The sequence below is a fragment of the Pseudophryne corroboree genome, chromosome 4 (genome assembly GCF_028390025.1).
Source record: "Pseudophryne corroboree isolate aPseCor3 chromosome 4, aPseCor3.hap2, whole genome shotgun sequence".
Classification (NCBI taxonomy): domain Eukaryota; kingdom Metazoa; phylum Chordata; class Amphibia; order Anura; family Myobatrachidae; genus Pseudophryne; species Pseudophryne corroboree.
Window position 1 is genome coordinate 268,267,967 of NC_086447.1, and position 24,853 is coordinate 268,292,819.

A 24,853-nucleotide genomic window follows, 5' to 3' on the forward strand; every position below is an offset into this window, starting at 1 on the left:
GTAGGTAAAAGATATCACCTTAACCCGGCCCAGCGAACTCAAAAAGGTCTTTATGGGGAAGTGGAGGAGCGCCGGGGGCGAGTCCCGGAATTGCGATTGCAGGGCATGCCGGAGTTGCAGGAACCTAAAAAAGTAAGAATTAGGTAAACAAAATTCCTCTTTCAGCTACTGGAACGACTTCAATGTACCATTGTTGTACAATTGGGATATGGAGACTATGGAGTACGGAGCCCACACCACCCCGCCCTCAAGAGCCCCCAGCTCAGGTAGAGAAGTAGAGTGCCAGAGGGGAGTGTCCGGGTCCAATCCATCAAACCCAAGCAGGCCTCTCAAAGCGAGCCATATCTTCATGGCCTGGAAGACAAGAGGGGGAGAATATCAAGAAACATTCCCACTCAACAAAACCTGCACTGGAGAGAGGCCCGAATAGTAGCACTGGAGAAACGCCCATTGTAATGTGCCGGTATCCCCGCGCTGAGGTGTGATAACTGGGACGCATAATAGTACATTTGGAAGTTGGGAAGGGTTAGACCTCCATCAGCTTTCAGCCTAGTGAGAGTGTTCAGCCCTATTCTAGGCCGCCTGTTGGCCCAGATCAGGGATGACAATATACCATTCAATTTCCTAAAGAATGCCGGGAAAATATAGACCGGGGATTGTAAAACAATATATAGTAACTTGGGCAGAATTATCATTTTAATGAGACTAACCCTGCCAGTCACTGTCAGAGGAAGCTTGCACCACGCTCTCGACTTGCGTATAATCAGCTGCGTCAGTGGGTCTAGATTCAGGGGTATGAAGTCAGAGGGGTCGTTTATGACCTGAATTCCAAGATATTTAAACTGGTCAGTCCAATATAGCGGCAAGGAGAGCCTCGGGGTCTGAGGAGGAAAGCCAATAACGGGCATTATAAATGACATGGGCCAGTTGATGCGGAGACCAGAAAAGCCACCGAATTCCTCAATGACCTGCAGCAAGACTGGCATAGCCACAGCATAATCATGGAGGAAAAACAGCATGTCGTCCGCATAAAGGGCAATTTTGTCTACGCAAGGGCCCGTAGCAATTCCCTCGATGTCCGGGCACGTCCTAATCAGGCAGACCAAAGGCTCTATGGCTATAGCAAATAGGGCAGGGGAGAGGGGACAACCCTGTCTAGTACCCCAAGACAGGGTGAAGGAAGATGAAATGTAACCATTTACCAAGATCCTGGCACATGGAGTCTGATACAGCAGTCTGATCCACTGCATAAAATTAGGGCCAAAGCCCATGCATCTCATGACTCCCCAGAGGTAGGACCATTCAACGTTATCAAACGCCTTAGCCGCATCCAATGAGACCACGACCGAGTCTGAGGGGAAGGCATGTGGAGCCTGTAGAATGGTATACAGCCGGCGCAGATTAATAGACGTGGACATACCCGGCATAAAGCCGGATTGATCCTGATGTATTATGGACTTGATAACAGAGTTAAGCCGAATCGCCAGAATCTTTGCCAGGATCTTGGCATCAGTAGGAATAAGGGATATCGGCCTATAGGACTCCAAGAGTCTGGGGTCCTTACCGGGCTTTGGTAACACTATAATAACAGTCTCAGACATCGAGGGAGGAAGTTGATTAGTAGTAAACGTATCCGTAAACATCTTAAGCAACTGAGGGCCAAAGAACTCAACATGCGTTTTATACAGCTCAGCAGGGATGCCACCACAACCCAGAGACTTACCGCTGGGGGACAGACCCACAGCCGCAGTCACCTCCTCTAAAGTCAGAGGTGCCTCCAAAAGATTGCAAGCCTCAGAGGAGAGTCTGGAGAGGGGAACACTATTCAAGTATGCATCTAAGTCTGCCACGGAGCATGCCAGCCGAGACCCATACAGATCCCTGTAATACGAAAGGAACAACTGCGCAATGTCTGGGGTGTTGTCTACAATGGAGCCATCAGGACCAGACATCTGCACAACCGCAGACCCAGGCCGGTCGTAATGCACTAAATTGGCCAACAAACTTCCCGGTCTATCTGCCTGCATGTACAAATTAGTGGCCCGAAACAAAAGGGAGCGTGCGTTTTTATCGGAGAGGTGAGCCAGCCATGCCGCCTGAGCCGTCAGCCACTGCGATTTAAGAGCAGAGGTGCCCTCCGCCAAATAACGGATCTCGAGGTCCCTAAACTCGGATTCAAGCATTCTCTCCTTCTCCCTGCCTGACATTTTGTGCGCAGCAATTTTACCAATCAGCGTACCACGTAGAAAAGCTTTAAATGAGTCCCAGATGACAGGAGCCGGGGCCGAGCCCACATTATCCGCAAAAAAACCCTCCCACTTAGTTGTCAGGTCTGAACAGTCGCCCAACTGAGCTAGCCAGGATGGATGTAGCTTCCAATACGACTGTCCCCTCTGGCACTCCACCTCCAGGGATAACAGCAAGGGTGAATGGTCAGACACCCCCCGCGCCTCATAGTGAACATCTAGAATTCTAGGCAGGAGCTCAGGGGAGACCAGGGCCAGGTCGATTCTGGAGAATGAGCCATGTGTACCGGAGAAGCACGAGAACTGCCTAAGTGTAGGGTGTCGAACTCTCCATGCATCCGCCCACTGCACACTACTCAGGAAATCTGCAAATTTAAATGGGGTACCCCCTACCCCGGGAGCCAAATGAGGTGGCTTTCTGCAAAACATCATATGAGAAAGGTGGAGGGACATATACTGATAGCAGGAAAAAATTACGAGAATTCAATTTGCATTCCGAAAACACAAACCTATCATAAGGGTCAGTATTCACAGTAAGCAATTCAAACTGGACAGATCTTTTAATCATGACTGACACCCCTCAGGAGAAGGAGGAGTGAGAGGAATGATACGCCCATCCCACCCAAGGCCTGCGGAGCGACAGCAGTCTATTGCCCTCTAAATGAGTCTCACTCAGACAAACAATGTCCGGGTCGTATTTCTTAACCATTTTAAGTACCAGGGATCGCTTTACTTTATTACTGATACCCCGGACATTCCATGCCAAAAATTTTAAGGCAGGCATGGTATCCAAGTGGTCATCCAGGACACATCACACACACACCTCGCAGGATGAGTAAAGGACCTTGCAATCAAAAATGCCTGCCCGCCCACACAAAACATTATCCCGAAGACAGTGTCGTCCGCAGACCCCGGGCCACAAGCCTAACCGGCCTGAACAGCACATCAGCACCTCACATTAAAAAAAAACAAAAATATAGAAAACAATAAACTGAAGAAAGAAAAACAGAACCCGCATAGAAACCAACAATACCCAGATACCAACCCCCCTCCCCGTATACCTTCCCAAACAGTGGCATACACATATCCCTAACAAAACCCAACCCTGGAGATCCAAGTGCCTACGGCAAACTAATGCGTAGCATAAAGACCTAGAGTCCCAGTGCAAAAAGAAACCCTAGAGGTATATAACACAACGCAACAAAGTCCAGAACCACCGTAACAAAAGGGTGCTCCCCGGACATATACTTGCATGCTGAAGGCCCATGTAGGAGGGAGATCAGGATATCAGTCCGGAGCAAGTTAACGGTTGCCTGAAGCATATCTGTCCAGCCAGGCCGCCGCCTCCCGTGGAGAACTGAAGAACTTGGTTTCCCCGTCTGCCACCACCTGCAATCTGGAGGGGAGTAGGGATGGCTGCACCGGCTGGGTGGCAGATTGGCGGGCAAATTTCTCCAACTTGGCCGCAGCCGCACTTTGACCGCCTTTTACCATATTAGCGCAGCTGAAACCACCAACAGGGTACAACACGGATCCAATCGGGCTCAGCCGGCACGCAGGTCCCAAGTATTCAGTGTCAGAGGGCCCAACAGTGAGCGAGCAATGTAGTATTTAATGTGCCCCAAAACAGCCAGTGGTAAAAAGGAGAGGTGAGCGAGGAGGTCCCAGGGGTACAGGAAAGGACAGTGAACCGAGGCAGTATATTAGGGGAGCATATTAGGGAGCAGGGCAGCGCGCCCACAGGCACTTCAATCAGCCCCGCAATCTCCCCTGAGTCTCAGCGCAGTATAATATGAAATAGAGGGGAGGGAGCTGCTTCCAAAATGGCCACCAGGCCCACAGCCTCCCCTCTCCCCCCGCAGCTCAGAATTCCCAGGCACCAGGGGACAGTGACAGAAAGGCAGTATTACCGGGTGCAGGGGGGTGCCGCGTCCACCAGGCAGCGTGCAGCATTCAGTTTTCGCCGCGGGGACGTGCCTGCGTGCGCCCGCGGCAGGGCGGCGAAGCGCCACCAAACTCGAGGCCGGGGATGCTCCTGTGGCCTAGGCCGGAAGTGCGGGCGGCAGCCGGCTCGGCCAGACAACGCTCTCCGGAGCCAGCCAGAAGACGCCCGCCGCTGCCCCGACCACTCAGCAGGCAGTGTGTGCGGGCACAAGCTCCGGAACGGAGGCCAGGAGGGGTGTCAAGATTAATCGGCTGGGGAGCTCCCATACTCTGCTGCCTACCCGGATGCCGCCATGGCCACGTCCCCAGAACTTAAATATTTAAAAATAAAATAGGATTTAGGTAAATAAGTAAATTAGGATGTGGGGACAGTTTTGTTGACAATGGAAAATGCACTAGAAACATTTTATTAAAATATCTAAATAAATAAATAAATAGAAAAGAACATCATTTAGAGAAGACATTTGTTATTGGACACTAGAAGAGCACTGCACAGGCTTTGGGGTGCCACAATCTGATTTTTGAGGTCCCATGATTATTATGCAATATATTCTGTTTGGAAATGCCTTTCTTTAGAACTCAGGCACATAGTACACTGCACATCTTAAATGCATGGAGAGTTGGTCGTAAGCAATTTTGTTTGGTAGAAATTGTTTTTCTGTACTTTGTTTCAAATCTTTATACATATCTATGCCTGTGCATTATGCCATGTTACCCTTACAGAGGTCGAATGTGCAATGGAGGGGGCATGCAAGAGTTAGCCTGTTACAGTAAGGGTGTTTCAAGCAAAAGCATCCAATGCAGGGCCGGACTGCCCATCTTCAAATTCTGGCAAATGACAGAAGGGTCGATCCAGCCACACTACGAGAGGTTCTGGCTGAGCAGCACATAAAGACAGGGACTGGCCGAGCAACGGAGCCTTCTGGTGCTCTGCTCGACCACTCAGCATACAGATAAATGGGAGCCCCAGTGAGCTGTGACCATGTCCCTTTTTCACGATCAGATGTACAGTCACATTAAAGGGGCATACACACTAGACAACTTAAGTGGATAATATGCACAATAAAGATATTATCATGCATATCGTCAAGTGTGTATGTACGATAACGATAAGCAATCCAGTGGGTCTTTATCATTTATCTTTATCAACTGAACATGCAGTCCAATTTAGGCTATATCTTTGATGACTGTTCAGGGATGGGAGGGGTAATGTCACTGAATGATATTGTTCAGTGTGTATGCACATTATCTTTCATTCTGTAGTTGGGGAAATTTCAAAGAAATCTTTACCTTTATTGGTTCAAAATCGCCTAGTGTGTACCTGCCTTAATACCAGGGCTGTAATACAGACCCAGTCTGTCCCTGATCCCATGTAGACTACAACAAAGGCACATATACGAGCACAAGAAAAAGGAAGAAAACCAGCGCTGTTGTTTATCCTATAACCTTAATCAAAACACTTAAAAAATAAATAAATAAATATATATATATATATATATATATATATATATATATATATATTAGAATATTTTATGTTCTATTAGCAGTGAATAGATGGATAGGTAAAAGATTCTCAAATTTTATTAAAACTATAAAATGGGTGAAAAAATGCTCCAATACACAGTCTCACTATTGTTGTCACCACTAATGGTAATGTAGCATAGCGATAGGACAAGCGTTTATTTCCCAGAACCTCTCAATCAGTTAATTTATACAGCATGTTACCCAGTCAGCATACTGCTCATGCTCTGAGGAAACTGGGTGTTGCTCTGCCCAGAGAAACGCGTCAAGCTTGCCTGTCATCGTCTCCAGTCGCCACATATTGGATTTACATGGATTTACCGCGCTAAATTGAGGATCTATCCCACCACACTCTATTTCAGTTTATGGATACCCATTGGATCCAGATGCGGAAACCCTGTTGCTCATGCTCTGGGGAAACTGGGTGTTGCTATGCCCCGAGAAACGTGTCAAGCTTGCCTGTCATCGTCTCCAGTCACAACATATTGGATTTACATGGAGTTACTGCTTAATTGAGGATCTATCCTGCCACACTCTATTTCAGTTTATGGATACCCATTGGATTCAGATGCGGAAACCCTGTTGCATGGCATCATAGCATTTCTGCCAAGGGACTGCCAAGAGAGACTGGCTGGGTAACATCCTGTATAAATGAACTGATTGAGAGGTTATAGCCATACCGACAACTATTCTCTTTCTTGGGGGTCCATGACTCCCCTGGAGGGAGAATAAATAGCAAGGCATGCGTAGCGCACCACCGTGCCCGAGCGTGGCGAGTGCAGCAAGCCCGCAAAGGGCTCATTTGCGCTCGCCCAGCTGCCAGCGGTCAGGATCCCGGCGCCGGTATGCTGGGCGCCGGGATCCTGGCTGCCGGCATAACATACTACACACCCTACACTAGATAGGAAGCCTACCGATATGTAAACAAACAAGGTTACAAAGAAGGCACAAAATCAGAAAGAGAAGGCTAATTGAAAAACCCCCATCTATCAGTGCTCAGGGTAAGCAGCAGGTTTTAGTGGTCAGGCTAGTGTAGGACAAGTATACAATGTATTATCAACCAGCATAGTATACTATAGGAATAACTACAATAATCCGATACTGAGCGCATAAGACAAGCAGCGGAATTGGGTTTGCTATTTAGGGCTCATAAAACAGCTGTGAAAGTTTACAAAGAGCATCCGGTTATGCACACATAGTAACACCTTGTTTTTAATTTAAAATAAAGATTACTTACACCTCTTCTGAAAAGATGCCAAAATAGGAAGAGTAATAGGAATGTGATCAACTTCTATCGCATGTTCCGTCACACAGACTATTTTCCCACGGAGCTTTAAATTCTTCTGTATGAATTTGTCTGGGATGTCTTTCACATTCGTAAACTTTGTCAACTTTGACAATATAGTAAACAAATAAAAATAATAAAATAAATATATTACTTCTGTTGCATGTTCATGGTAATAAAAATAAGATTTTACTTACCGGTAAATCTATTTCTCGTAGTCCGTAGTGGATGCTGGGGACTCCGTAAGGACCATGGGGAATAGACGGGCTCCGCAGGAGACATGGGCACTTTAAGAAATAATTTGGATTCTGGTGTGCTCTGGCTCCTCCCTCTATGTCCCTCCTCCAGACCTCAGTTAAAGAAACTGTGCCCGGAAGAGCTGACAGTACAAGGAAAGGATTTTGGGAATCCAGGGTAAGACTCATACCAGCCACACCAATCACACCGTATAACTTGTGATAACTTTACCCAGTTAACAGTATGAACAATAACAGAGCATCAGATAAACCCTGATGCAACTATAACATAACCCTTATTTAAGCAATAGCTATATACAAGCATTGCAGAAAAAGTCTGCACTTGGGACGGGCGCCCAGCATCCACTACGGACTACGAGAAATAAATTTACCGGTAAGTAAAATCTTATTTTCTCTAACGTCCTAGTGGATGCTGGGGACTCAGTAAGAACCATGGGGATTATACCAAAGCTCCCAAACGGGCGGGAGAGTGCGGATGACTCTGCAGCACCGATTGAGCAAACGATAGGTCCTCCTCAGCCAGGGTATCAAACTTGTAGAACTTTGCAAACGTATTTGAACCTGACCAAGTAGCAGCTCGGCATAGCTGTAATGCCGAGACCCCTCGGGCAGCCGCCCAAGAAGAGCCCACCTTCCTAGTGGAATGGGCTTTCACTGATTTTGGCTGCGGCAATCCAGCCACAGAATGAGCCTGCTGAATCGTGTTACAGATCCAGCGAGCAATAGTCTGCTTTGAAGCAGGAGCACCAAGCTTGTTGGATGCATACAGGATAAACAGTGACTCCGTTTTCCTGACTCTAGCCGTTCTGGCTACATAAACTTTTAAAGCTCTGACTACATCTAGTAACTAGGAATCCTCCAAGTCACGAGTAGTCACAGGCACCACAATAGGTTGGTTCATATGAAAGGATGAGACCACGTTTGGCAGAAATTGTGGACGTGTCCTCAATTCCGCTCTATCCATATGGAAAACCAGATATGGGCTTTTATGAGACAAAGCCGCTAATTCTGACACGCGCTTAGCCGAAGTCAAGGCTAATAAGCATGACCACCTTCCACGTGAGATATTTCAACTCCACTGTTTTAAGTGGTTCAAACCAGTGTGATTTCAGGAAACTCAACACCACGTTAAGATCCCAAGGTGCCACTGGAGGCACAAAAGGAGGCTGAATATGCAGCACTCCTTTCACAAACATCTGAACTTCTGGCAGAGAAGCCAACTCCTTTTGAAAGAAAATGGAAAGGGCCGAAATCTGGACCTTAATTGAGCCTAACTCCAGGCCCAAATCCACTCCTGACTGAAGGAAGTGAAGGAAACGGCCCAGCTGAAACTCCTCTGTAGGAGCATTGCTGGCCTCACACCAAGAAACATATTTTCGCCATATCCGGTGATAATGTTTAGCTGTTACGTCCTTCCTAGCCTTTATCAGCGTAGGAATGACCTCCTCCGGAATACCATTTTCTGCTAGGATCCGGCGTTCAACCGCCATGCCGTCAAACGCAGCCGCGGTAAGTCTTGGAAGAGACAGGGTCCCTGTTGCAACAGGTCCTGTCTTAGAGGAAGAGGCCACGGATCCTCTGTGAGCAATTCTTGCAGATCTAGATACCAAGTCCTTCGTGGCCAATCTGGAACAATGAGAATTGTTCTTACTCCTATTTTTTCTTATTATCCTCAGTACCTTGGGTATGAGAGGAAGAGGAGGAAATACATAGACCGACTGGAACACCCACGGTGTCACCAGGGCGTCTACAGCTACTGCCTGAGGGTCCCTTGACCTGGCGCCATAGCTCTGTAGCTTCTTGTTGAGGCGTGACGCCATCATGTCTATCTGTGGTAGTTCCCACCGACTTGTAATCTGTGTGAAGACTTCTTGATGAAGTCCCCACTCTCCCGGGTGGAGGTCGTGCCTGCTGAGGAAGTCTGCTTCCCAGTTGTCCACTCCCGGGATGAACACTGCTGACAGTGCGCTTACGCGATTCTCCGCCCAGCGAAGAATCCTGGTGGCTTCCGCCATCGCCACTCTGCTCCTAGTGCCGCCTTGGCGGTTTACATGAGCCACTGCGGTTATGTTGTCTGACTGAATCAGAACCGGTTGGTCGCGAAGTAGGGACTCCGCTTGACGTAGGGCGTTGTATATGGCCCTTAGTTCCAGGATGTTGATGTGAAGGCAAGTCTCCTGACTTGACCACAGGCCTTAGAAATTTCTTCCGTGTGACTGCCCCCCCCACCCCCGGAGGCTTGCATCCGTGGTCACCAGGACCCAGTCCTGAATGCCGAATCTGCGGCCCTCCAGAAGGTGAGCACTCTGCAGCCACCACAGGAGAGACACCCTGGCCCTGGGGGATAGGGTGATTAACCGATGCATCTGAAGATGCGATCCGGACCATTTGTCCAGGAGATCCCATTGAAAGGTCCTCGCATGGAACCTGCCGAAGGGAATGGCCTCGTATGATGCCACCATCTTTCCCAGGACTCGTGTACAGTGATGCACCGACACCTTTTTTGGTTTTAATAGGTCTCTGACCAGTGTCATGAGTTCCTGAGCCTTCTCCATCGGGAGATAAACCCTCTTCTGGTCTGTGTCCAGAATCATGCCCAGGAAGGGCAGACGAGTCGTAGGAATCAAAAACAAGGAAGGACGGCTGCGCTGGATTTCAGAAATAAATGTGATGTAATCAGTAGAGAGAGCCAACGTGTCAATTATAAAAATAACAGATTTATTAAAACACTATCAATGTATTAAATAAAAAGCAATAGACATGAATGTTCCTCAATCACTTAGTCTCAAGGTGTCAATCTTTTTGCAGCTGTGGCGTATAATGCTAGAGTCAGTGTTCCGTAGCTGAAAAATGGTGCTGCTAATGGTGCACAGAAATGAGCACAGAGTGCAATTGTAAAGCTCCTATGATGGAGTATAGGTATGTTGCCGGTAGGTCATTCAGTAATTAATACCTCTCCAGTGGGCTGGTCCATTTGCCGGGCGTCCCCGGTCTGGTATCCTGCGTTGCCCACAGATGCTATGCATCTGTCACGTGGAGCGTGACGAAACGCGTTAGGACCCGCCTCTACACACCTCGCTCAGGTGTCTTACAATCGGTGCAGAGCTCCGCATTCTCAGACGGCAACTTTCCGGTTTCATCTCTGCTCCCAGCAGCCGCTGTCATTCAAGCCGCATCAGCCAGCCGACCACACACGGCATCTTGTCTCCTCTCCGCTGCATAGCATCTGTGGGCAACGCAGGATACCAGACCGGGGACGCCCGGCAAATGGACCAGCCCACTGGAGAGGTATTAATTACTGAATGACCTACCGGCAACATACCTATACTCCATCATAGGAGCTTTACAATTGCACTCTGTGCTCATTTCTGTGCACCATTAGCAGCACCATTTTTCAGCTACGGAACACTGACTCTAGCATTATACGCCACAGCTGCAAAAAGATTGACACCTTGAGACTAAGTGATTGAGGAACATTCATGTCTATTGCTTTTTATTTAATACATTGATAGTGTTTTAATAAATCTGTTATTTTTATAATTGACACGTTGGCTCTCTCTACTGATTACATCACATTTATTTCTGAAATCCAGCGCAGCCGTCCTTCCTTGTTTTTTATTCCTTGCCACACTATAACACATATAGTTTCTGGCTAGCGCAGAATTTCTGAAATAGGTTTCAACAATAATTATTCTCATCCTCTGCTGAGGCGCTTTTATAACAGTTAATATTCTTTGAGTCGTAGGAATCAACTGCGACTTTGGAATATTCAGAATCCAGCCGTGCTGTCCTAACACTTCCAGAGAGCGTGCTACGCTGATCAGTAACTGCTCTCTTGACCTTGCTTTTATGAGGAGATCGTCCAAGTATGGGATAATTGTGACCCCTTGCTTCCGCAGGAGTACCATCATTTCTGCCATCACCTTGGTAAATATTCTCGGTGCCGTGGAGAGACCAAACGGCAACGTCTGAAATTGGTAACGACAATCCTGTACCACAAATCTGAGGTACGCCTGATGAGGTGGATAAATGGGGACATGAAGGTACGCATCCTTTATGTCCAGAGACACCATAAAATCCCCCTCTTCCAGGCTTGCAATGACCGCTCTGAGCGATTCCATCTTGAACTTGAACCTTTTCAGGTATATGTTCAGAGATTTTAAATTCAATATGGGTCTGACCGAACCGTCCGGTTTCGGTACCACAAACATGGTCGACTAATAACCCTTCCCTTGTTGAAGGAGGGGAACCTTGACCACCACCTGCTGAAGATACAATTTGTGAATTGCAGCTAACACTATTTTCCTCTCTAATGGGGAAGCTGGCAGGGCCGATTTGAGGTATCGGTGAGGGGGCATCTCTTCGAATTCCAGCTTGTATCCCTGAGACACAATCTCTATTGCCCAGGGATCCACCTGGGAGTGAACCCACTTGTGGCTGAAATTTCGGAGACGCGCCCCCACCGGGCCTAGCTCCGCCTGTGGAGCCCCAGCGTCATGCGGTGGATTTAGTGGAAGCCGGCGAGGACTTCTGTTCCTGAGAACTAGCTGTGTTGTGCAGCTTCTTTCCTCTGCCCCTGCCTCTGGCAAGAAAGGACGCACCTCGGACTTTCTTGCCTTTTTGTGATCGAAAGGACTGCATTTGGTAATACGGTGCTTTCTTAGGTTGTGAGGGAACATATGGCAAAAAATTTGACTTTCCAGCAGTAGCTGTGGAGACCAGGTCCGAGAGACCCTCCCCAAACAATTCCTCACCCTTGTAAGGTAAAACCTCCATGTGCCTTTTTGAGTCGGCATCGCCTGTTCAATGCCGAGTCCACAGGACCCTTCTGGCAGAAATCGACATTGCATTTATTCTAGAGCCCAGTAGGCTAATGTCTCTTTGAGCATCTCTCATATATAGGACAGCATCTTTTATATGCCCCAGAGTCATTAATATAGTATCCTTGTCTAAGGTATCAAGTTCCTCAGATAAGGCACCCGTCCATGCTGCTACAGCACTACACACCCAGGCCGACGCAATTGCCGGCCTTAGTACGATACCTGAATGTGTATAAATGGACTTCAGGGTACCCTCTTGCTTTCTATCCGCAGCATCTTTTAGGGTGGCCGTATCCTGTGACGGCAGGGCTACCCTCTTGGATAAGCGTGTTAGAGCTTTGTCCACCCTAGGGGAGGATTCCCAGCGTAACCTGTCCGTTGGCGGGAAGGGATACGCCATAAGCATCCTCTTGGAAATCTGCAGTTTTTTATCTGGAGATTCCCAAGCCCTTTCACATAACTCATTTAGCTCATGTGAAGGGGGAAAGGTCACCTCCTGCCTTTTTTCCCCATACATATGAACCCTCTTATCAGGGACTGGGGTTTCCTCTGTGATGTGCAACACATCCTTCATTGCTATAATCATATAACGGATGGCTTTAGCCAATTTAGGCTGTAACTTTGCATCATCGTAATTGACACTGGAGTCAGAATCCATGTCGGTATCTGTGTCAACAATTTGGGATAGTGGGCGCTTCTGAGACCCTGACGGCCTCTGCGACATCGGATCAGGCATGGGCTGAGACCCTGACTGTCCTAAGGTTTCAGCTTTATCCAACCTTTTATGCAAGGAATTAACATTATCATTTAAAACCTTCCACATATCCATCCAATCAGGTGTCGGCGCCGTCGGAGGAGACACCACATTAATTTGCTCCCGCTCTGCTTCCACATAGCCTTCCTCGTCAAACATGTCGACACAAGCGTACCGACACACCACACACACAGGGGATGCTCTTTTTGAAGACAGTTCCCCCACAAGGCCCTATGGAGAGACAGAGAGAGAGTATGCCAGCACACACCCCAGCGCTATATGTCCCAGGAATCACACAGTAACTTAGTGTTAACCCAGTAGCTGCTGTATATTATGTTTTTGCGCCTAATTTATGTGCCCCCCCTCTCTTTTTACCCTCTTCTACCGTGAATCTGCAGGGGAGAGCCTGGGGAGCTTCCTCTCAGCGGAGCTGTGGAGAGAAAATGGCGCTGGTGAGTGCTGAGGAAGAAGCGCCGCCCCCTCAGCGGCGGGCTTTTGTCCCGCGTTTCTGTACAAAATTATGGCGGGGGCTCATACATATATACAGTGCCCAACTATATATATGTCTAACTTTTGCCAAGAGGTCCTAATTGCTGCCCAGGGCGCCCCCCCCCCCGCGCCCTGCACCCTACAGTGACCGGAGTATGTGGGTGTAGTGTGGGAGCAATGGCGCACAGCTGCAGTGCTGTGCGCTACCTCAGTGAAGACTGGAGTCTTCTGCCGCCGATTTCGAAGTCTTCTTGCTTCTTCCCGGCTTCTGTCTTCCGGCTCTGCGAGGGGGATGGCGGCGCGGCTCCGGGATCGGACGACAAAGGGTGAGATCCTGTGTACGATCCCTCTGGAGCTAATGGTGTCCAGTAGCCTAAGAAGCAGGACCTAGCTTCAGAGAGTAGGGCTGCTTCTCTCCCCTCAGTCCCACGATGCAGGGAGCCTGTTGCCAGCAGATCTCTCTGAAAATAAAAAACCTAACAAAATACTTTCTTATTAGCAAGCTCAGGAGAGCTCACTAAACAGCACCCAGCTCGTCCGGGCACAGATTCAAACTGAGGTCTGGAGGAGGGACATAGAGGGAGGAGCCAGAGCACACCAGAATCCAAATTCTTTCTTAAAGTGCCCATGTCTCCTGCGGAGCCCGTCTATTCCTCATGGTCCTTACGGTGTCCCCAGCATCCACTAGGACGTTAGAGAAATTAAGGCGTTATGTTATAATACATGTAACATTAAGATGAAATGAGATTTATTATTATTAATTTAATAAAAAAACCAATAAACTTGATATCCTAAATATTGATTCGGTCATAGTATTGAATTTAAAGTGGACTGTGCACCTTCTCACAGATACATGAAAAGATGTAAAATAAACATACTGTACATGTGGATGGATAAACTGCATTAATTTGTTTTGCACTGTACTCAGGGCCTAATTCAGACCTGATCGCTGTGCTCCAAATTACACTCCTGCGATCAGATAGACGCTGCCCAGGGGCAGTGGAAATTCGCCCCGCGTAAGTGTGCGATTGCATGTGTACACCATGCGAAAATTCCCCTCAGTCAGCGGACAGCTGCAAAACCATTTGCATCACACTCACCATCGAATGTGTTTCCCATTCTGTGCAGTGTGTACAGTCTGTGTGTAGCCCAATACTTATTCCTCCAGTGCGAATAATCATGCTGACCGGAGCTGACGTCACACACCCTCCCAGAAAACGCTTGGGAACGCCTGCGTTTTTCCAGACACTCCCAGAAAACGTTCAGTTACCATCTACAAATGGCTTCTTCCTGTCAATCTCCTTGCGAACGCCCAAGTGATAAAAAATTTCGCACCGTCGAACTACGGTGCAATTATCGAACTACTGCACATGCTTATGCACCATAATGCGCATGGCATTATGGTGCATAAGCATGTGCAGTAGTTCGATAATTGCTCGCTGTGCGAAAACGCACAACAGTGATCAGGTCTGAATCGTGCACTCAGTCTGATAGTGATGCAGAGCATGTCCACCTGCACTTACAGGATGAATGATGTCCCTCATGCACAGAAAGATATATACGTCAACATTCAACACAAGTCTCTGTAAGGCCAAACCAAACTTGTGTGGGGGCAGGGTCATTATGTTGCCCACATATTGCACTACACTAAAACAACAAGGTTAAATTCACTAAAGCCGGGTACACAATAGACTATATCAGTGGTTTCCAAACTTTTTTGAATCACGGCGCCATAGAATATCAGAATTTTTTTCACGGCACCCCTAGGCCAAAAATTTCTTATTGAGAAATTTAGAAAGAAATATTACATTAAGTAGATCGCGTTTATATGTCATCCTTAAGAGTCAGTTGTGTGGTGAGGGACAAGATTTGCTTCTGTTTGGCCACATATTTGATGACTGACAGCCACCAGCACTGGTTTTGCCTATTATATTGACCATGAATAATTTGAATTGGTCCCGGACCACCAACCCAGGGCACCCCTGCAAGTGTCCCGAGGCACCCCAGGGAGCCACGGCACACAGTTTGGGAACCTCTGGACTATATGCTCCATGAGTGATATCATCAGTGTTTGCCCTTTAACCCCCGGGAAAACAACCTAGTGCATACACACTGAACGATATCGTTCAGTGATGTCATCCTGCACAAACCACGAACATGCAGTTTCTGATGATCTCATCAGATTGACCTGCATGTACAGACAAAAGCCAATATCGTTAACGACCCGTGGGAGCACACATTGCTAACAATATTGTGCGTACTCACTGAATGATTATCGTAACGATGTGTCGTTATCACCCACATGGTTCAAAAAATCGTCTAGTGTGTACCCAGCTTAAGTTGATAAACCAATATTACTCCAAGTGCAGACTAATGTTTTAAAAACTGGAGCTTTAATAATTAATATGTTCACTAGCAGATTGTTTTACACTTTTGGGATAATATACGGAAAAATAAGAATTTACTTACCGATAATTCTATTTCTCATAGTCCGTAGTGGATGCTGGGGACTCCGTAAGGACCATGGGGAACAGCGGCTCCACAGGAGACTGGGCACATCTAAAGAAAGCTTTAGGACTATCTGGTGTGCACTGGCTCCTCCCCCTATGACCCTCCTCCAAGCCTCAGTTAGGATACTGTGCCCGGACGAGCGTACACAATAAGGAAGGATTTTGAATCCCGGGTAAGACTCATACCAGCCACACCAATCACACCGTATAACCTGTGATCTGAACCCAGTTAACAGCATGATAACAGAGGAGACTCTGAAAGATGGCTCACAACAATAATAACCCAATTTTTGTAACAATAACTATGTACAAGTATTGCAGACAATCCGCACTTGGGATGGGCGCCCAGCATCCACTACGGACTATGAGAAATAGAATTATCGGTAAGTAAATTCTTATTTTCTCTAACGTCCTAAGTGGATGCTGGGGACTCCGTAAGGACCATGGGGATTATACCAAAGCTCCCAAACGGGCGGGAGAGTGCGGATGACTCTGCAGCACCAAATGAGAGAACACCAGGTCCTCCTCAGCCAGGATATCAATTTTGTAGAATTTTACAAACGTATTTGCTCCTGACCAAGTAGCTGCTCGGCAAAGTTGTAAAGCCGAGACCCCTCGGGCAGCCGCCCAAGATGAGCCCACCTTCCTTGTGGAGTGGGCATTTACAGATTTTTGGCTGTGGCAGGCCTGCCACAGAATGTGCAAGCTGAATTGTACTACAAATCCAACGAGCAATAGTCTGCTTAGAAGCAGGAGCACCCAGCTTGTTGGGTGCATACAGGATAAACAGCGAGTCAGATTTCCTGACTCCAGCCCTCCTGGAAACATATATTTTCAGGGCCCTGACAACGTCTAGCAACTTGGAGTCCTCCAAGTCCCTAGTAGCCGCAGGCACCACAAATAGGTTGGTTCAGGTGAAACGCTGAAACCACCTTAGGGAGAAACTGAGGACGAGTCCTCAATTCCGCCCTGTCCGAATGGAACATCAGATAAGGGCTATTTCAGGATAAAGCCGCCAATTCTGACACGCGCCTGGCCCAGGCCAGGGCCAACAGCATGACCACTTTCCATGTGAGATATTTTAACTCCACAGATTTAAGTGGTTCAAACCAATGTGACTTTTGGAACCCAAAACTACATTGAGATCCCAAAGTGCCACTGGAGGCACAAAAGGAGGCTGTATATGCAGTACCCCTTTTACAAACGTCTGAACTTCAGGGACTGAAGCTAGTTCTTTTTGGAAGAAAATTGACAGGGCCGAAATTTGAACCTTAATGGACCCCAATTTCAGGCCCATAGACACTCCTGTTTGCAGGAAATGTAGGAATCGACCCAGTTGAATTTCCACCGTCGGGCCTTACTGGCCTCGCACCACGCAACATATTTTCGCCAATTGCGGTGATAATGTTTTTGCGGTTACATCCTTCCTGGCTTTGATCAGGATAGGGATGACTTCATCCGGAATGCCTTTTTTCTTCAGGATCCGGCGTTCAACCGCCATGCCGTCAAACGCAGCCGTGGTAAGTCTTGGAACAGACAGGGTCCTTGCTGGAGCAGGTCCCTTCTTAGAGGTAGAGGCCACGGATCCTCCGTGAGCATCTCTTGAAGTTCCGGTTACCAAGTCCTTCTTGGCCAATCCGGAGCCACGAATATAGTGCTTACTCCTCTGCATCTTATCAATCTCAGTACCTTGGGTATGAGAGGCAGAGGAGGGAACACATACCCTGACTGGTACACCCACGGTGTTACCAGAGCGTCTACAGCTATTGCCTGAGGGTCCCTGGACCTGGCGCAATACCTGTTGAGTTTTTCCCAACGGTTTATAATCATGTGGAAGACTTCTGGGTGAAGTCCCCACTCTCCCGGGTGGAGGTCGTGCTGAGGAAGTCTGCTTCCCAGTTGTCCACTCCCGGAATGAATACTGCTGACAGTGCTATCACATGATTTTCCGCCCAGCGAAGAATCCTTGCAGCTTCTGCCATTGCCCTCCTGCTTCTTGTGCCACCCTGTCTGTTTACGTGGGTGACTGCCGTGATGTTGTCCGACTAGATCAACACCGGCTGACATTGAAGCAGAGGTCTTGCTAAGCTTAGAGCATTGTAAATGTCCCTTAGCTTCAGGATATTTATGTGAAGTGATGTCTCCAGGCTTGACCATAAGTCCTGGATATTCCTTCCCTGTGTGACTGCTTCCCGGCATCGCAGGCTGGCATCCGTGGTTACCAGGACCCAGTCCTGAATGCCGAATCTGCGGCCCTCTAGAAGATGAGCACTCTGCAACCACTACAGGAGGGACCCCTTGTCCTTGGTGACAGGGTTATCCGCTGATGCATCTGAAGATGCGACCCGGACCATTTGTCCAGCAGGTCCCACTGGAAAGTTCTTGCGTGGAATCTGCCGAATGGGATTGCTTCGTAGGAAACCACCATTTTACCCAGAACCCTTGTGCATTGATGCACTGAGACTTGGCTCGGTTTTAGGAGGTTCCTGACTAGCTCGGATAACTCCCTGGCTTTCTCCTCCGGGAGAAACACCTTTTTCTGGACTGTGTCCAGGATCATCCCTAGGAACAGAAGACAAGTCGTCGGAACCAGCTGCGATTTTGTAATATTGAGAATCCAACCGTGCTGCAGCAACACTACCTGAGATAGTGCTACACCGACCTCCAACTGTTCCCTGGATCTTACCCTTATCAGGGAATTGTCCAAGTAAGGGATAACTAAAATTCCCTTCCTTTGAAGGAATATCATCATTTCGGCCATTACCTTGGTAAAGACCCGGGGTGCCGTGGACCCTCCATACGGCAGCGTCTGAACTGATAGTGACAGTTCTGTACCATAAACCTGAGGTACCCTTGGTGAGAAGGGTAAATTGGGACATGTAGGTAAGCATCCTTAATGTCCCGAGACATCATGTAGTCCTCTTCTTCCAGGTTCGCAATCACTGCTCTGAGTGACTCAATCTTGAATTTGAACCTCTGTATGTAAGTGTTCAAAGATTTTAGATTTAGAATCGGTCTCACCGAGCCGTCCGGCTTCGGTACCACAACAGTGTGGAATAATACCCCGTTCCCTGTTGCAGGAGGGGTATCTTGATTATCACCTGCTGGGAATACAGCTTGTGAATGGCTTCCAAAACTGTCTCCCTGTCAGAAGGAGACATCGGTAAAGCCGACTTTAGGAAACGGCGAGGGGGAGACGTCTCGAATTCTAATTTGTACCCCTGAGATATCACCTGAAGGATCCAGGGGTCTACTTGCGAGTGAGCCCACTGCGCGCTGAAATTCATTGAGACGGGCCCCCCACCGTGCCTGATTCTGCTTGTAAAGCCCCAGCGTATACTGAGGGCTTGGCAGAGGCGGGAGAGGGTTTCTGTTCCTGGGAACTGGCTGATTTCTGCAGCCTTTTTCCTCTCCCTCTGTCACGGGGCAGAAATGAGGAACCTTTTGCCCGCTTATCCACGAAAAGACTGCGCCTGATAATACGGCGTCTTCTCATGTTGAGAGGCGACCTGGGGTACAAACGTGGATTTCCCAGCTGTTGCCGTGGCCACCAGGTCTGAAAGACCGACCCCAAATAACTCCTCCCCTTAATAAGGCAATACTTCCAAATGCCGTTTGGAATACGCATCACCTGACCACTGACGTGTCCATAACCCTCTACTGGTAGAAATGGACAACGCACTTAGACTTGATGCCAGTCGGCAAATATTCCGCTGTGCATCACGCATATATAGAAATGCATCTTTCAAATGTTCTATAGGCAAAAATATACTGTCCCTATCTAGGGTATCAATATTTTCAGTCAGGGAATCCGACCACGCCAACCCAGCACTGCACATCCAGGCTGAGGCGATTGCTGGTCGCAGTATAACACCAGTATGTGTGTAAATACATTTTAGGATACCCTCCTGCTTTCTATCAGCAGGATCCTTAAGGGCGGCCATCTCAGGAGAGGATAGAGCCCTTATAAGCGTGTGAGCGCTTTATCCACCCTAGGGGGTGTTTCCCAACGCACCCTAACCTCTGGCGGGAAAGGATATAATGCCAATAACATTTTAGAAATTATCAGTTGTTATCGGGGGAAACCCACGCATCATCACACACCTCATTTAATTTCTCAGATTCAGGAAAACTACAGGTAGTTTTTCCTCACCGAACATAATACCCCTTTTTGGTGGTACTCGTATTATCAGAAATGTGTAAAACATTTTTCATTGCCTCAATCATGTAACGTGTGGCCCTACTGGAAGTCACATTTGTCTCTGCACCGTCGACACTGGAGTCAGTATCCGTGTCGGCGTCTATATCTGCCATCTGAGGTAACGGGCACTTTAGAGCCCCTGACGGCCTATGAGACGTCTGGACAGGCACAAGCTGAGTAGCCGGCTGTCTCATGTCAACCACTGTCTTTTATACAGAGCTGACACTGTCACGTAATTTCTTCCAACAGTTCATCCACTCAGGTGTCGACCCCCTAGGGGGTGACATCACTATTACAGGCAATCTGCTCCGTCTCCACATCATTTTTCTCCTCATACATGTCGACACAAAAGTACCGACATACAGCACACACACAGGGAATGCTCTGATAGAGGACAGGACCCCACTAGCCCTTTGGGGAGACAGAGGGAGAGTTTGCCAGCACACACCAGAGCGCTATATATATACAGGGATAACCTTATATAAGTGTTTTTCCCCTTATAGCTGCTGTATAGTTAATACTGCGCCTAATTTGTGCCCCCCTCTCTTTTTTAACCCTTTTTGTAGTGTAGTGACTGCAGGGGAGAGCCAGGGAGCTTCCCTCCAACGGAGCTGTGAGGGAAAATGGCGCCAGTGTGCTGAGGAGATAGGCTCCGCCCCCTTATCGGCGGCCTTATCTCCCGTTTTTTTATGTATTTTGGCAGGGGTTAAATGCATCCATATAGCCCAGGAGCTATATGTGATGCATTTTTTGCCATCCAAGGTGTTTATTATTGCGTCTCAGGGCGCCCCCCCCAGCGCCCTGCACCCTCAGTGACCGGAGTGTGAAGTGTGCTGAGAGCAATGGCGCACAGCTGCAGTGCTGTGCGCTACCTTGTTGAAGACAGGACGTCTTCTGCCGCCGATTTTCCGGACCTCTTCTGCCTTCTGGCTCTGTAAGGGGGCCGGCGGCGCGGCTCTGGGACCCATCCAAGCTGGGCCTGTGATCGTCCCTCTGGAGCTAATGTCCAGTAGCCTAAGAAGCCCAATCCACTCTGCACGCAGGTGAGTTCGCTTCTTCTCCCCTTAGTCCCTCGATGCAGTGAGCCTGTTGCCAGCAGGTCTCACTGAAAATAAAAAACCTAAACTAAAACTTTCACTAAGAAGCTCAGGAGAGCCCCTAGTGTGCACCCTTCTCGTTCGGGCACAGAGATCTAACTGGGGCTTGGAGGAGGGTCATAGGGGGAGGAGCCAGTGCACACCAGATAGTCCTAAAGCTTTCTTTAGATGTGCCCAGTCTCCTGCGGAGCCGCTGTTCCCCATGGTCCTTACGGAGTCCCCAGCATCCACTTAGGACGTTAGAGAAATGTTAAAGAACAGTTGCACAATGTAATAATATCAGCAATATTGTAAATGTTAAAGTAATATATTTTTGTATTACTATTCAGATTTATTTAAGTAATAAGTAGGACTAATGCTTAACATTAACTTGTTGTTCTTATATTCAATTTCATCTATCTCTGAGTGTACTTTGTATGTATTAATATGTTTAGTCTATCTACATATATTCATATGTAATAGGAAAAATAAGATGTAAAAAATTGGTTTATTGAAAGATGTAAAATAAATCAAATCAAAGCCTAATAACATTATTCATGTTAGAAAGCATAACAAAACATGGATGATCAAGGTTTCTAATACATGATTATTATTTTTTTCATTAAAACATTAATGGGAAAAAATAAAAGAATTGGTTTAAACAAAAAAAAACCAAGGAGTAGACGGAGCGTTGCGGAGGTGGCCGAACGGGGGCATATCAGGGGCATGATCATGGCGGCTGCATGATGTCACACGCAGCCGCCATGATCAGAAAGATGGCGGTGAGTCTCCTGCAGCCGCAGCTAAGCTGCGCCGGCAGGACGTTTCCACAGTTTCTGCTAACAAGCAGAAATTGCGAAGTGTTCGCAATTTCTGCTTGATGAAGAGGGGGAGGCTCAGGTCAGCATGCTGGGCGGCCTTGCCTACCGATGGGTCGTCCCCAGCATGCAATCCAAAGGATAGCAAATATTACTAATTAGCAGAATTTGCTATCCTTACTGAATTAGGCCCATAAGCAGGTACTTAACATATGAAGGGTTATATTTAACGGTTCAGGTATGAATGGTCGACCATGTTATGGTCGACAGTCATTAGGTCGACCACTATTGGTTGACATTGGCATGGTCGACATGGACAAATGGTCGACACGTGAAAATGGTTGACATGAGTTTTTGGGGGGTTTTTTGGTGTCTTTTTCTGTGTAAAGTGACAGGGAACACCAATTAGTGCACCGCTTCACTCGCCATGCTTCGGTTAAGGTGCCTCGCTGCGCTCAGCACAGATTACCGTTCCCAATCGTAGTCCACGTGGATCGTAAAGTATGGAAAAGTTCCACAAAATATTTTTTTTTTTAAAACTCATGTCAACCTTTTCATGTATCGACCACGTGTCCATGTCGACCATGTCAATGTCGACCAATAGTGGTCGACCATAACATGGTCGACCATTCAAACGGACACCATATTTATCAAACCTTCTAGCAAGAATTGGAAGTGTTGCAGATCGCAACCAAACAGATTCTAGCTAGCATTTTATAGAATCTACTACATACATGATAGCTAGAAAATGACTGGTGGCTATATGGGACATCTATACTTGTCCTCTGTAGAAGGTTTGGTAAACCGCTTTTTAAATGATTCTACTAAGGGCCCTCAAGTATTTCAATAAATAAAAACATACAAACATAGCCTTTCAAGGAGAGAAGCAAAATGCTGCAATTCATTTTCCAAGCCACATAATGTATGTGACACAACATTCCACCAGCATAATTTACCAACAATTACATCTACATAATACAAAAATAAATGTGGCAAACTTACCAGCTTTATACTTCTTGCACACAAAATGACTCCAGCTATTGCCAACCCTGTGCTGATATTCTGTAAAACATTTTTTTTTTAAATATTAGATTATATTGGCAGGTAAAATGTATCACAGCATTAAATAGTACTAATAAAAGAAATAATACAAATAAATGTATACATTTATTCAGTTACAATACAGGGTACATTGCAGGCAGTGTCGGACTGGGGCATGTAGGGCCCACCGGGAAAATGCAGTGGTAGGGGCCCATTTTAGGGGTGTGGCCAGTCTGCACAGGGGGTGTGGCCTGCCACCTCATTGGTTTGACTAACCATTAGAGCAGTGGTCTCCAACCCGTAGCTCGCGAGCTACCGGTAGCTCGCCGTAGTATTTTCGGTAGCTCACAGAGCGCACGGGCTTGGGCAGTCACTGGCTCGCCGCCGGAGACTGTCACCCTCACCGCAGCCGCTCTCCGGACTTCACAGAAGAGGCGTGCGCTGCGCTCTCCTCCCCTTCCGTCCCTCATACAGGAGGAGCAGCACCGGAGGCAGTAGAAGCCAGCAAGAGAGTTAGCACTGTGTGGGGCACTGTATCGGACACTGCGGGGGGGGCATTTTATCTGGCGCTGTGGGGGGCATTTTAAATGGCACTGCGGGGAATTGTATCTGGCACTGGTGGGGGCATTGTATCTGGCATGCTGGAGGGCATTATTTGTGTATCTGGCACTGCTGGGGGCATTATTTGTGTGTCTGGCACTGCTGGGAGGCATTATTTGTATATCTGGCACTGCTGGGAGGTATTATTTGTATATCTGGTACTGCTGAGGGGCATTATTTGTGTATCTGGCACTGCTGAGGGGCATTATTTGTGTATCTGGCACTGCTGAGGGGCATGATTTGTGTATCTGGCACTGCTGAGGGGCATTATTTGTGTATCTGGCACTACAAGGTGGGGGCATTACTTGTAGTTGTGAGGCCACACCCACCTTCGCAGGAACACACACGCATTGGGGGGAGGGGGGGGATCTACTTCAGAGGTTTTATTTTCTGAAAGTAGCTCACACCCCAATTAAGGTTGGAGACCACTGCATTAGAGAGTGCAACTTTTTGTGCCCCTTCATATATACAGTAAATTCAGCTGCTGCATGCATGATAATGTACCAGATTAATAACAGAAATGCACTGTAGAAAATACACCATAGTCCAGTATAAGGTAACATATGTATAATGTATAATTCAAGTGCACAGTCTGGAACCTGATCCTTAGAGTAGGAGGTGGGCCCCCAGGCAGTGGGGCCCACCGGTGGTTTCCCCTGTGGGCCAGTCCAAGCCTGATTGCAGAATTTCTTGACTACATGCATTCTCACCCTATGGTACACTCCTATCCTACTTAAATCAAGGATTTTTTTTTGTTTGTTTTCTTACGGGTATAACCCTATGTGGAGATTACTTCCTCAGAACTTAAAAGTTCTATTACACAGGATTTAAAATGCAGAACACAAGCACTAGGGGGACTGTTTATCAAGGATCGCATATTGCATTCGATCTGGGCAGCATCTTACCACCCAGGATTGCATTGCAATATGCGATCCTATCGGCGGCATGCATCACCCTGCACATGCAGGGACAAGGGATTCAAAAGGAGCCTGTCCCTGCGATGTGCCGAGCGGGGTGTCCAGGCCTCTGAGCATGCGCAGTCATTGTGACAGCTGTGCATAGGGGCCGTTTCCTGACGAGGGTTCCTGTGGAACCCTCCCGGAACTACATCCCGCGATATGTAGCCCATTGGCTACAATGGGCTACCGCAACCAGGAGATTGCGGAAGCTGCGGCATTCCCGATATTGATACATTGGGCTGGCTGCAGGCGACAATGGAGGGCAGGCTGCAGGCGGAAATGGAGGGAGCGCAAAAGGTATTTCCGATACCTGCTGCGATACCTCCTTCATA

General features: G+C 47.7%; 1 protein-coding gene across 1 annotated transcript in view; it reads right to left on the minus strand.

The window, feature by feature from the left end:
* C4H3orf33 (chromosome 4 C3orf33 homolog) overlaps positions 1 to 24,853 on the minus strand; it is a 151,478-nt gene that overhangs the window by 27,677 nt on the left and 98,948 nt on the right. The window contains exons 2-3 of the mRNA XM_063916112.1: positions 22,924 to 22,983; positions 6,949 to 7,102 (exon numbers count right to left, since the gene is read on the minus strand). Of these exons, the coding sequence (XP_063772182.1) occupies positions 6,949 to 7,102; positions 22,924 to 22,983 (214 nt within the window). The remainder of the gene's footprint in view (positions 1 to 6,948; positions 7,103 to 22,923; positions 22,984 to 24,853) is intronic.